This window comes from Ostrea edulis, chromosome 7 (genome assembly GCF_947568905.1).
Source record: "Ostrea edulis chromosome 7, xbOstEdul1.1, whole genome shotgun sequence".
Lineage (NCBI taxonomy): Eukaryota > Metazoa > Mollusca > Bivalvia > Ostreida > Ostreidae > Ostrea > Ostrea edulis.
The window spans coordinates 87,282,599-87,296,965 of NC_079170.1; the positions used below are offsets into that span (position 1 = coordinate 87,282,599).

The 14,367-nt window shown below is 37.0% G+C and overlaps 1 protein-coding gene across 3 annotated transcripts in view; it reads right to left on the reverse strand.

Annotated features, from left to right (window-relative positions):
- LOC125655338 (E3 ubiquitin-protein ligase PDZRN3-B-like) overlaps positions 1-14,367 on the reverse strand; it is a 98,893-nt gene that overhangs the window by 13,453 nt on the left and 71,073 nt on the right. For all 3 annotated transcript variants that reach the window (XM_048885598.2, XM_048885597.2, XM_048885599.2), the window contains 3 exons: positions 10,977-11,188; positions 8,152-8,293; positions 5,009-5,107 (listed from right to left, as the gene is read on the reverse strand). In XM_048885598.2, coding sequence (XP_048741555.2) covers positions 5,009-5,107; positions 8,152-8,293; positions 10,977-11,188 — 453 coding nt within the window. The remainder of the gene's footprint in view (positions 1-5,008; positions 5,108-8,151; positions 8,294-10,976; positions 11,189-14,367) is intronic.

Consider the following 14,367-nt stretch of genomic DNA (forward strand, 5'->3'; position numbering starts at 1 on the left):
TGGTTTCAAGTACCTGAAGTCCTGTAACATATATCAAGCACATTAATAGGCATTTCTGAGGAAATTACTTTCTGAATTTTACTGAATGAGGACTTTATCAATTTGCATTACATCTACCCAGCAGGAACCAACTAAGTGATTAATTTGTATTCCCTTTTCATCAAATTCCAAAACCATGTAAATCTATGTCTATTTTAGGGAGCACTGTAAAAAAAAAAAAAAAAAAGGGGGGGGGGGGTGTCTACTTGAACTGCTGAAGAAATTCATTCAAACATATTGCGTCAGTTACACAATTTATGTGAGAACTTCAAACAAATAGCAACATTAAAATTGATGTAAAAGTCCATCGTTTTTAAGCCACAGGCTTTTATCAATAAAAATCAAATCCATGGCTTAACTGTCAGGCAAAGGGGTTATTAAAATCAGGCTTACACTGTCACACTATGAAATTTACACTCCGAATTCTTAAACTTCAATCCTATAAGTTTCATATTCTACATGGGCTCTTGTTTACAATCTTAGCGCATTTCTTCTTCTTCAGAATACGTCAGAAATTAATGGAATGGTTATGACAAAAGGTGAACTCTTTAACTCGTTGAACACCCCTCTGAATTTGTCGTTGCATGATATCATTTTCCCCTGAAACACAATCCTAAGACCTGTTTACCCCTTTTCAGATTTCTCAGTGTTTAGGATCGCCTTTGTAAATAAAATTTAACATATCTGTCAGCAAGATTTGAATTTTGCTTGATTCCGGATTAAAAACCAAAAACCACTTTTATATTAAAAAAAAAAAAAAAAAAAAAAAAACAACTTTTCTTGTAGGGTTTGTAAAATGGAAAAAAAAATATAAGTACTATGATTTCTTCTATTACAAGCATCAGAGAGATGAAGCATTATAATTAAAAATGCTTTCATAAACATCAGGTTTCAATATTTTATGGGTCTTAATCGGCAAAAGCATATTCTTTTTTTATTTTTATTTTTTTTAACGATTCCGTACCAAACATGGAGAGAAATCATAACAGCAAACAGGTCTGAACCCTCGATATACTGGCCTGCAGAAGTTGATGAGCAATAGGAACTGGCAGGATTGTGTTTTTGCTACCTGCTGTTGACCTCAGGAATCACACTACGAAACCTGGGTGGCTATTTTACGAACCAATACACAATAAATATCCGATTATCAACCCATAGTGATTCCCCTATAGTAATGAGATATCATGTAATCACCAAACATACAAGAGTTGATGAGAAAAGCTCCTAACTTTAGAATGTCCTCCGCCAGTACATTGCTCTTTTATACTAATATAACACCTTTGGTGAATTTTCCATGTGATATTCTTGGCTTACCTCCACATGAGATATAACATACTCCTTAAAAAAACTCAACTTCATTTCCACTTCAATTTTCAGCACAACTACAAACTGCAAGACATGAATTCTATAGCATTCACCCTGACCGTTATACTGACCAGGCACTTGTCAAAACTGAGGCCTGAAGTTTCAGGCAGATGCCACGGAGTGAAAATGACACGGTCACTTCTCGCATGTCCAGATTTTTATCAGAACTGACCCTCCAATGAGCTGAAGATTGATTTTCAAAGACCCCTGAAATTGATTATTGCATTAGCCTTCATTATGGTTCCCTCATTAGCAGCCCTGGGTGTTTTGGAAATAGTGGGGTCTGGTGTATACAAAATCATATCTAGGTAATTTTATTATCTTCACTTCAAAGGCAGGAGGGAAATTTACCAACATATTTTCGTACCAATCAGAAGGAGCAAAGGCTTTGTTAGGTTGTCTGTTTAGAAAACAATGTCAAAGCTCTTGCTGTTTTCTAAAACTGGAGATGACCCAGGGGAGACCACTCTTTTTTCTCTCTACATCAATAAGAATCTCAAAGGGATTAACTAATCTGTGTATAGCAAGGAATGATTTCTATAAAGGGCTCTATTCACATACACACACAAACATTACCAACAATACAATTTGGTCCTTACGGAGATTGTAGAAACCTATCCAGATCCTTCTCTCATCTCGGCATCTGTGCCATTTCACAGAACATCAACATGGATTGCTTTGTTTATTGTTTTTAACTCCTGGTCTTTGATCAGATAATGATCACAAAATGACAGAAAATTCATATCTCGGGTTCAGTATCTCTAGTTCACTGAACTCCCTGAATAAAAGCAGGAAAAGACCTTCAGTATAAATCTTAAGAAAATTGTCTTTGTCTTTTTTTTTTCTTTCTTGGGAGGAAGAAAAAATATCAATCTGAGAGCGAATAAATGATTTTTAAATAGAAAATTGATAGAGATTTCTTTCCTGTTTGATATTATCTACATTCCTGACTGTTAGTGTTGACAGAATCATAGCTCAGAATCTTAGTGACTCTCAAAGACAGAAAAACTCTCTATGGTTCAGGGCTAACAAATACTATTCAAAATGTATGGATTAGCACCTTACCACAAAATGGTTGTTATCTCACAAATTTGATAGACTGATTTATCATTTCCTAGTTTAATTGAGAAGGCAATTCAATGCCAGAGGTTTCCTTAATCCCAATATCATAAATATATTGTCTGCAATGTGTTTCCAATGTTAAACATTACACAATCACAGTAATTAATAAAGGCATTTGACATTTATACCCATTCAAAAATCATTCAAACACTTCTAAGAATGCCCCTCCTAATGTGAACTAGATTTATAAGGAGGTAACAAGAACCTAATTAGAAAGCCACAATCTTATAAGGAGGCATGGAGACAAATATGGATTAAACTGCCCAGATATTGATCAAGCTATTGTCACCATAGGGCCTGCATGTGTCTCTTTCCTACCAGGTCACCAATCTCCTGGACTTTGGTGAACCTATGAAGGCAAGAATATTTTTTACTACATGTAGAAGCACTGGAAAAGAAAAGGCATCTGAATGATGCAACTGTCAGAACAGAAAACAGCAATACAGTTACATGAACAGTGTTTCCTGCTAATGAAAATTGTCGTGGCTTAATCTGACGAATTAATTGGTGGAGCTCTAATCAATAGACAAGCCAATATATCTTGGGAGTCAAAAAGTTATCAAAGGGCTGATTAGGCAGGCTGGCTTACAAATCAAATCTAATGAGCAGGAGGATAGAGGTTTCCACACTGAAATGAGTGTTTATTAATTTTACATGATCAGAAACACATTACCATCAGCCTGAACCTGCTAAGCTTAATAGCTCTTGTATGACTGAATGCCTGAAAATTTACCAAAACACGATGCACATGTTTTTGCCATCTGTGCATTATTTTAAAAGAGGCTGGAAAAATAAGAAGCATTGGGCATTTGACATTGGCACTGGACATGCGCTCTGAATCTTCCATGTGTCTCTTAATCATTTGACCCGATTCCCAGGGTGTCATGTCAACACATCAAATGTCAAGAGAAGAAAATTTACAGCTAGTCTGTCAGATCACTACACCCAGTCCCTCTCTCCCTCCAAAGTGTCAAATCTTGCAACTCAGTCTGGGAGGAAGTAAATAAACTGGTCGTAAATCAACAGGGGACTTAATGGGACTCAAGAGGGTCTGACCCTCCAGACGTACCAGTGGGGGAAAATAATACTGAAGCTGTAGCTTAAATATAAAAACAAAATGCATGTCAGTGTTGGCAATGATGAGAGGCCATTACCCTGCACAAGTGCTCTCCCAGCAGGTGCTGAGTCAAAGACTGCTTCTCCAACACAAGGAAGCCCGAGGGATGCTGAGCAGAAGCCACAAAATGTGTGCTGAGGAAATAGCTCATCAATAAAAAGATCACGGGGACCAATTCAACACTAGAAATTTTCATTCTGCGAAATTAGCTGACGTTTCTTCAATTTGCAAAAAGTGCACAGTGCATGTGATATATCCACAAATTCCTTCTCGTTAACGGTTCTGGACATGCAGCCATTATCTTCTTTGAGTGTGCTAAGAGAAATCAGACACTTGGGGGTGTTGTCTTTTGAATCTTTGACCCTAGGAAGTCGACCACTAACCTCTGTGGGCTTACACTCGGGAAGCTTTGACTAGGAGTCAGATTATTAATAACAGGATGACCCTTTGCACTCCATTTCTGAAGGAGAGAAATAAATAAAGGGAACTGATACACAGACCTTCAAACTCATCTATCACAGTCCCATTACAATGATCAGTTTACAGGAAGAATGAGACAGTGTTACCTGTGGTTTACCTCAGTCCAACAATATTACAAACACTGCAAACGTCATCACAATCCTTAATAGCATAACACTAAACTCTTGTCCACCTTTTAGGTATAATGTAAACAAAACATGGCCAGTTTATGAAGATGGTAGTCGGATATCTCAACGGCATTTTACTATGACCAATGAAGTACCAACAGGTAAACCGGCATCCACTTATCAGAGGCCAAAACCACCTTTAAAAGAAGGCTAATGCAATGCAGATGACCTCTTGACTTGGGCTAAAGTTCTTGAACTGCAATGACATCCTTCCTATGCAAGCTTTACATGTGGAGTATTGTGTGAAAGCATACAGCCGGCTCGCAACATGTCATACTCTCAAAGACAAGTGTAGATATACTCTTTTCACACCTAATTCCCCTGAGAAAAAGCACAGATGATAATTATTCCCTAAATAACAATCAGGACATTACAAGTTCCATGTACTGAAGTGCTGTTGAATGTTTCTTGGTACACCCTCTGCTTGTCCAAACTGTCCTTTATCAGCAACAAGTAAATCCCATTAGCTTGAAGTGTCCACTCCATCTACAGCTGATGCACTGGACAATATCCCCTCAACATCCGACAGTACACCAGATAATGATAGGTTTAAACAGGCCCGTGTTTCCATGACCATATCACTTAAACCAAGGATCCAAGATTAACCTGAACTACCATGACAGAAATGCCCCCTCCCCTCTCCCCATCCTCCAGAGGGTGTCTTACCTCACTGATAATGCCCCCCCCCCCCCTCCCCATCCTCTAAAGGGTGTCTTACCTCACTGATAAAGATGTCTGTGGTTTCATCTTCCAGGGATCCGTAACACAGAGTGAGGCCCAGCTTCTGGTTTTCTACCGATCTGTGTAAAATCACCTCCTGTAAACAGAAGAATCTGTATTACAGTATATAGAACTTCCTGTAAACACACAATACAGTAAATTAATACATCTGTACCTCCTGTAAACAGATAATACTGACAGGACAATGGATATAATATTCCCACACTTGGATTAACCCCTGACACTTCATATAAAGTTTTGTTCTTTGTACAGAATTATATCATTGGTGTGATCATCTAGAGAGTTTCTATTCTTATCGATGGTGCTTGCTGTTTCACAACCCGATATCTAAATGATACCCTCAGATATTGAGTCATCCGTTGTCTAACGAGTACCAGAAACATACAAACACAGATTTCAGTGATGACTTTGGATGTTTACAAACACTGAAACAGAAAATAGAGCCACACCTTCAAAGCACAAAAGCAGATCCTCAAGATCTAATGTCTACTTGAAACCTCTTTTGATGTTGTTCATTTGAAAACAATTCAGTCTCTCATCGAGCTATCAACCTTCTAAATGGTCTGCTTAAAAATTAACAATATCACAGAATATCAGGGCAATCAATGGCTGGAGTATTTGCACAATTTGTTTAGGTGAGGGAATGAGTTGTTATTAAACACCTTTGTCAACAGCGGCGGACACCTTCGTGTACAACTCGGTGTACCGGGTCTATTTGAGTTATAATCAGTGTTGTGTGATCCGCAGAGTAAACAGAGCTGAAGCTGATCATTCACGGCAGCAAGAGCATGTTCAAAGGATAGAAATGGAATAGGGTTATTGTTATTAAAACAAACTTTCAGGTCGGTAAATATCCTGAATTCGGGTTTTCTTCAACATAAAAAATAAGGAAACATGACCATGGAATCTGTATTTGGATTATTTTCAAACAAATTATAAATGTGTTTAAATTTCCAGAAGTGATGAAGCTCTTTTTTCTTTCAGCATGAACTGTCTAAGTAGCAGTGTGAATGGTCAATCCTGTAGAAGCACATTGGGACATATTACAGAAAATACATGTAACTGATGATCAACAGAGCACTGCTCACCTCTGAATGTAAAATACATGTACTAGATGATCAACAGAGCACTGCTTACCTCTGAATGTAAAATACATGTACTAGATGATCAACAGAGCACTGCTCACCTCTGAATGTAAAATACATGTACTAGATGATCAACAGAGCACTGCTCACCTCTGAATGTAAAATACATGTACTAGATGATCAACAGAGCACTGCTCACCTCTGAATGTTTTGAAGTATCGCAGATAGTATTCTTTACAGACGTTTAGACAATGCACATTTCAAGAAGAGGACTAGATAACTGAACACATTGTATTTGCGTAGATTTTTACAGTTATCTATTTTTTTGTCACAATATTTCAATTCTCTGGGGGCACAGCTTCCAGACACAATTTATCTCACAAAACACAGCTCTACAGATCAAACCATACCAGCAGATGCAACATGTTGCATTAACATTTGCAAATTCACTTTTCAATGAATGCTGATTCAACACAAATGTTTAGCTAAACGATACACTTTTCTTTAAACAAACCGAGACACAAGATGACTCTTTGATTAGGAGAGACTCCATTGACAAACTTATCTACAGGAACATGGCATTGGGTCAAAGATTAGGATTAAACACAACCTGGACAGAAGAAAAGATATTTCATGTCAGAACATCTGACGTTACTCATGAGGTGTAGACAATATATGTAAGCATTCTATACTATGTAGATTCTCTCTATAATTACTGGGGAAACAACATTTCCAAGCTCACAAGATTTCAAGACAAACACTTGTTTGGTAGGAAAGGATTTCTTTTTTTTTTAAAATTAATTCTTGTCTTCCATACCCCAAGCAGCTGGTGGAGTCATTTTATCTGATTGCACACATTTCACTTATCTTTGACAAATGTGATTTTTCATGAATGAATTTTGAGACTAACCATCTGAGTCTAACATGAAGTGATAGGGTATCTATTTCAATAATGAACAAAGAAAGCCGTTTTTATCCGAAAATAATCAATTACAAGCTGAGAATTTATTTTTCTCAAGACAAGAAGAGAACATGCGATTGTTACACCTATAAACATTAATTAGATAGGTCCTGGCCTGCCTACCCTAGCTATCTCACATTTCTGCATGAAATCGGTAATCTATACCCATGTATTATAAGCCAGATATCTTTACAAATGAGGGGCTCCAAGGCCACGATGAGCGGAAGATAAAAGTCCAGAAGTCTGCACAAAAAGGCATCATGTAGGCTTATAGATGGCAAAGAGGCCGAAAGGTTGAGCAGATTAATATATTTTATTTCAAATAACAACTATAATCTCATACTCTTAAACAGTCGCAGGACAATGCAGAAGATCACCTATAGCCGTGTTAATCTGATGCATTCCCGCTAGAAAAAAAGGGTAGCTTGTGTCAATCAAGAAAAATGGAGAGAGAAAAAAGGATGCAATATAGTATTGTCACTAATCTGTGGTAATTCTGCACCTCAGCGTAACATTACCACACTTCAGTAGTGCGTGGTTTTTTGATACTGGAGAACAGAGTGTCGAGTTCAGTCTAATTAAACACCATTAGTCAAACGGATAATCGTTATCTTTTTTTACTCCGACTGACAGCAGAAAAATAGGAATATTAAAGAGTCATTATATAATTATCTTTTTATATTTTTTTTGTGGTCTTCTTATATCACTTGCAATATAATTCCTCTCGGGAGACATTAAATCATTTGGCTGTGTAACAAAGGCAGACATTTTTACAAGGGTCAAACCCACAGGGAACTCTGATGTTCACCAAATGTGGAGTCTCGGTTACCATGGTGACAAAGAAAACTTCCAGAATGACAATTATATTCAGTCTAAGGCATGGTCAGCTGTTCCGATTATGACACTTACAAATACTGATTGCTTTATAATTCACTTTAAAATGGTGTTGGTCTGCAGCTCAAATATAGACACTTAATAATAATACACACACTGGGGACTGCACACTAAGGTTTCCTAGATTATCTTGTCCAAGACAAATGACTAAACAGTAAAACAGAAAACATAATTCAATACCTCGTACTCCATTTCATATCCCACTCTGTCATCGAAGTATGGATCATCATAATCCAGGTTGTGTGCCATTTCTATATCTGTTAGTCCCATGTCCGTACTGGGGGAAAAGGCTAGGGGTCTTCTAGTGCCGGCCTGGTATAGACTGTCAAAGAAAATCATATAATGCTCAAAAACATATCATCAGTTGAAGAAAACAGTGCAAGCAAGGCAATTACTCAATGGAGATGATTGGTTTTTTTTTAAAAATCAGCATAGTTTGATATCTTTGTAAACTCCTGCAAGTTTAGCAATGTCTATTGGACTGCGAGAAACAGCGACAAAACAAATCTACTTTCCTAATTTATATGACATCTGCATTTGTAAACGAGGAGTTTGGCGCCACTAAACCACTTTAGGATTATGAAACCTGTACACCTTTTCTGTTGTGAAAGTCAACTTTAACTGCACAAAAAGTAAAAACCCTGTCGGATATCTGTATTAAACTACCATAAGAATGACTGACAATGTTTAATTTCTGTGATGTATTGCCTTGTCTACCTGGGCTTCCATCAAATTCAAGGCCTTCAGTGCACCAGTCTGTCTTTAAACAAAGACATTTTTTAAAAATCACATACTCCTTCAAATATTGCCACAGAAACTTTTGTAGTAGTGATAACAAATGACCATTTATTGGTGTTGAAATAACTGGAACTATCAGATTTCAGAAGCCTAGTCTGACATATGATAAATGAATTTGATTGTGTTGAAGGAAGTGGCAGAGAGAGAGAGACTGAGTGTGTGTCTATTCCTCATGCTGACCAGCAGACAAACTAAAAAAGATTACTGGCTACACACTGCCCTTAATCAAACAAGAACGAACTGTCCCAAAAATGCGGTATACAAATTGTCCCCTACATTCCTCCCTACAAAATGGTGTCATCATGATAAGACAGAAAGCAATCACGTCTTGTGCTGGATTTTTATTTTTGTTGTTGATTTTATAAGGGCTAGATCTTTATCTCATATTTGATATAGAGCTGATTAACATACAAAATAACTATCACAATAACCTAGGATTACTTAGATTTTGATTCCCATTATGATAGAGAAAAAAATCTGCCATTGTTATGCAATGTTAGACTTGAAGAGGAAAAAACTATCTTCAGGAGAGACTCAACAAATTGCATGGCTGAAAGGAAAAGCTGTTAACCTTCTTGTTCATGGGAGGGCAAATTCCAAATCAAATGTAAAAATGTCAAATGAAAGTTAATGCAACATTTAGTTGAACCTTTGATGTGGGATTTTATGAGTTGATGCATATTGGGTCTAATGGCTTCTAAGATAATCCAGGCCATGACCAGGTAGCGCCACACTATCCTAGAGGAGCTTCTGTTTTAATACCTGCAGACTGGGCGACTTTCTTCTTTTTTTTTTATAAAAATATTGAAGTGATCTATGTTCTTGAAAGAGGAAAGAGAATTTCAAAACAAAAAAAAGTCTAATCAAATGTTCACTTTCAACACTTTGAAGACATGATAACTATGTGTTCTGCAATCTTATGATTAAAATGATCAATTCATATTCCCTTTGAAAATACAATAAGCTTTAACAAAACAATCAGCATCTTTTCATCAGCATATGAAGAAGAAGAAAAAATAACCCAGAAACATTGTTTTGATTTTGGCAAAACACAGAAAAAAGGCCAAATTCTTTCCTCTGCTGAGAGATATTGTGCAGACTATAAAATTGAAAGAAAACCATTTCTACATCAGAACGTGTAAGCCTGGTTCTTTAAGCTCTGTTTTTAGAACATTTCATTAGTATTTTCTGAGTGATGGCTTACAGATGAAGACTGCAATCTGTTCATGCAGTACAATGTTCATATCTCAAACTAAGACAGGTCATAAATAAATTGCCCTTAATGTGTTCCCTAAAAGATGTTTTAATCCTAAATGGACATCATCCAAAACAGTTACCCTCCCTGATTTATTTCAAATACATAAGAACATTACCAAGAAAAAAAGCAAGTGTGTCAGTAACAGCTAATGAGATTGTAATTTTAAAAATCACATTTTTTTTCAAACACCCCCCTCCCCTATCTTGAGGCTCTCCTTCATCTTGAGAATGTTAATAATCCACACTCATAAATTGTATCCAACACCCTTCTTCTTAGATAAACGGTTAACTCACTGTACATGCAAAAAATCTCAATTTTCATCCATGGTTTATCTATTTTCTTTACATAAAAAAACAACAGAATAAATACCATGGGCATCTGTTCTTCCCCTACCTATGGTTGCCATGGGAATAAAGCTCTTTCCCTGAGTTAGGGCACCCAAGTGCCAATCAAACCATCATGGTAATAAAACATAATTATCCAGCTCCAAGATTCTCAGTAAGGGTGGTTAAGAAACAATTACAATTCATTTATCATTTATTTCTTCCCTTCAATTAACCCCCAACAATAGCATGTCATGATTGAGACAATCTGTGGTAATTTGCAGAACTTTACAAGTGTATCTCTGCTATCCAAAGCCCCAAGGAACTGTGGGAAGGGGGGCGGTGGCACAGGCACAATTTCATTGACACCCCACCCTCACCAAAGTATATATACAAGTCCCTATACTTTGAGGTAGGAAAGGGCCTGGGGAGGAATGAATAGCATCAAAAGCTTCAACCTCCAGAAACCGGAAGGAAATGAATGGACACTCCAGAGTAGCTGCAGGTCCTTATTCACAGACATATCCCATAAAAATTACTTCCCAGTCCTTAGATTGTGTGGGGAGGGGGAGTGAAGAATGGATTGCCAATGTAGCATGCAAGTAAAAATGGCTACAAATCCTTACCCTGGGGAATAGGTGAAGAACGGTGGGGTGGGGGGTCTCCCATAGAGCTCCTCTTCAGTCTGGGTAGATGTGGACACCATGGTCGGTGGGGTGTTTTTCATTTTATTTTTGCTGACACGTCTAAGAACCTCGACGGTGATTGGCTCGGACGCCGCACGGAACGCTTCCACTGCTTCCTCGTGACTTGCTTGTGACAAATCCTGACCATTTACCTAAGAATGGAGAAAAACAAAAGTGAAAGTAAAATCCTGACCATTTACCTAGGGTTGAAGAAAAACAAAGTGAAAGTCAAATTCACCGAAGACTGAAAATTTCTATTTATTAAATAACATACTAAATTAATGACATAAAGATGCTTACATTAATTCTACATCAAAAAATTAAAATGCATGAAAATTACATTCTAAGAATTTTATAAACTTTCATATTAATTATATATGCAGCCTCCTGTCCTCTTCACTCCATGAGGAAGAATGTCAATACATGTATTAATAAAACTTTCCTTTATCAGTATCTGACAGACAATAAAAAATTCTTGAAAAACAGGATTAAGCAATCAAAGTCTGCAATAATGAGCAATTATCAACGAATTATCCGGCTTCATTACACAATGGAGACCGACGTTACATAAATATTTGATTTCCCTGTGTAATCTTCTCGACAAACTGCAACAACATGACAGGATGTTGTGTCAACATGGAGTTGGATGACACAAATGTCAGACTCCGGATTCCCCTCTAACTGGTATATAGGAGTTCTAATGAGTCATGGCTCTCTAAGCATACCCAACAGGTGCTCCGAGCCTAGTGGTGCTGGTGAAGCACTAGCCTGCTGCTGATTCATTATCAGTTTATAGAAAAAGGTAGGGTACAGACAGTTGGTCATATCCCTTAACAATTAAGGAACCAATAACTGGCTAATTACTCATTCCTATTGCTTCACTATTCTCTGTGGGCCGTCTGTGATTGCCTGCTAAATTATTACAGTTAACTTACAGTGCAGCCCATCTACTGCTATTGTTTAATAACATATTAATAATTAAGGGAACTCCACACTCAGCTGTGTGAAGAGGAAGCTTGAATTGTTCAGAAAATGTGGAATTATTAATTACATGTCTAAATGGGCATTCATCTGCTGTTAAACTCTTCCCAAAGGACAGTCACAATTGACAGAGGGGGAGCTCCATCCCTATGACAAAATGAATTTTCAATTGAAATTTCTATTTCAAGGTTAACCTTTCTTTTTCTTTTCTAAAAGGCACATATTTCTGTATAGAAAGCTTCCTTGTAGAAATTGAATTATTTCAATATCCGTTTGATGTTTTCTCCAAGACAAAAGGAAATTAGATCATAACATAAGCTTTATTTTTACACTAAAGGAAAACATTCAACTGCGATGGTTCTCTGTCATGGTCTATGTTCTAGGAATGCGCATTATTGACTACCGATCAATACACCAGTTCAAAGGTGTAAATATTTACCGCATATTTTCTTGACAGGTTCAAGTGTTAAAGTGTTAGTGTCATAATTCCATGATTTTGACACAAAAACTTATCGTAAAATTGAATGAAAAGTATGCTAATTCATTAACAGAAAAATACTGCTTAATTTGATACGCCTAATAGACAACAGATCACATAATAAAAAGTGATTGACATATCAATAATGCAAAACCGATATTCAATCTTTTTATGGAATTCTTCAAAAACAATTTACGAAGTACGTAATAATTTAAACTTTTGATTGAAAACAAATTTCAATACCTCCGAAATGTTCACTTATTTTCTCTCCCAACGCCAATTGTTTTTAACAGTCCATTATTAGTAGCAATTAAATAACTTTACAAATAAGTATCCCCTTCCTCCATCTTGTAAAGAAAGTGCGAAAGTCCAGAATTAGCTGCTTTTGTCATAAATCATAATCAAATCTCACAAACATCACTAACTTCAACAGAAAATTGATATATGATCCTTTAAGAACTACATTAAGAATGACATCAGGTGGTGCAGAAGGTCCCCAAGGTGTGATTTCTTCATTTCTGTGGAGACCCCCATCTGTAACCAACTGACCAAACAGCAAGGGCCCTGTGTAAACACTGGATAATTAGTACCTAATCAATTCTTCCTCTCCATCACCAAAACAAATCTGAAGACCAACTTGCGTATACACCGAGTGTGCTGTAAATACCGCTACAATTATAATAAAGACCAGTTCAGAGAGGTAGAAATAGTTTTCCTATTTCACATTTTTCAAGTAGCAGAGTGATTGCAAATCATGCATTCAATCTCATGTACAATTATTTTTTCTACAAGATTTTTGGCACTTGCAATCTGTCTCATACAACTCATCACTTCCTTCAGCTCCTGCTGATGATGTCAGTGGGTTCCTTTCTATATTTAAAAGCCTCTAATTCAAACTAGCGCCAATCATAATTATGGCCTGATTGGAACAATTCCACAGCAAATTAATAAAACAGTATGCAGTGTAATTTGGGTAATAACCAGACACCATGAGCAGAGAGACCACAGAGTTATGGTGAACCCAGAGCCTAATATCCAATATTACATAACCCAAAACAGGCCCAATCTTTTCCACAATTAAATTCAGAGGTGGCTGCCTCTTCGCCGAGGGATAACATCAATGAAATTAAAAATTACAGTGAAGATAATGTAACTATATAGCTTTGAAATGAAATACAAATAACTTTACTGTGAATTTAAAACTGAGTGAAAAACAGATTTCATTTGTACCGTAATTTTCTAAGACACCAGACCTTTCTCCTATCCTGTGCAGATTTTAATTCAATTCGTTTACAGATTCATTCCCCAATGATAGCTAGACCAGAAACTACATAGATTTCTATTTTATCAGAGGGGGTGACGTCTGGCTGGTGGTGAAGCGTGCACCTTTGTACATGGACAGCGCATTCTTTGTGCAACAGTTGCACCCAGACAGACTGTTCTTAGATGCTTACCATCTTCAGTGTCCCAGAAAGTATTTCAAGCTTACACACAAAGATAGTTTGTCTTCAATCTAATCACAGACAACCTTCAGATACATCCAATAGCAGCCGTGTACAAGTTGCATAATAAGTTCTGTTTTTCTTTCGGTTTGATTTTTTCATGACACCATGGTGTTTGTTTTTCATTCAGTCTTTCAATATTGCACACAATTCCTTGATGTGATTCTGGGTTAGCTGATCGGATGCCAGCTTCATCAGACTATGATCAGCAGTAGACAGCTTGGATCATTCAACAGTTGGTTGGTTCAAGGCAGGTTTTTATCCTGCTTTTTTCCCCCAGTGCAGTCATAAGTCATAATTTATTTCCAACCCCCCAAAATTTTGAAATTCTTTTTACGTTGTGTGATGGATGACTTTTGTATCGGCCGTT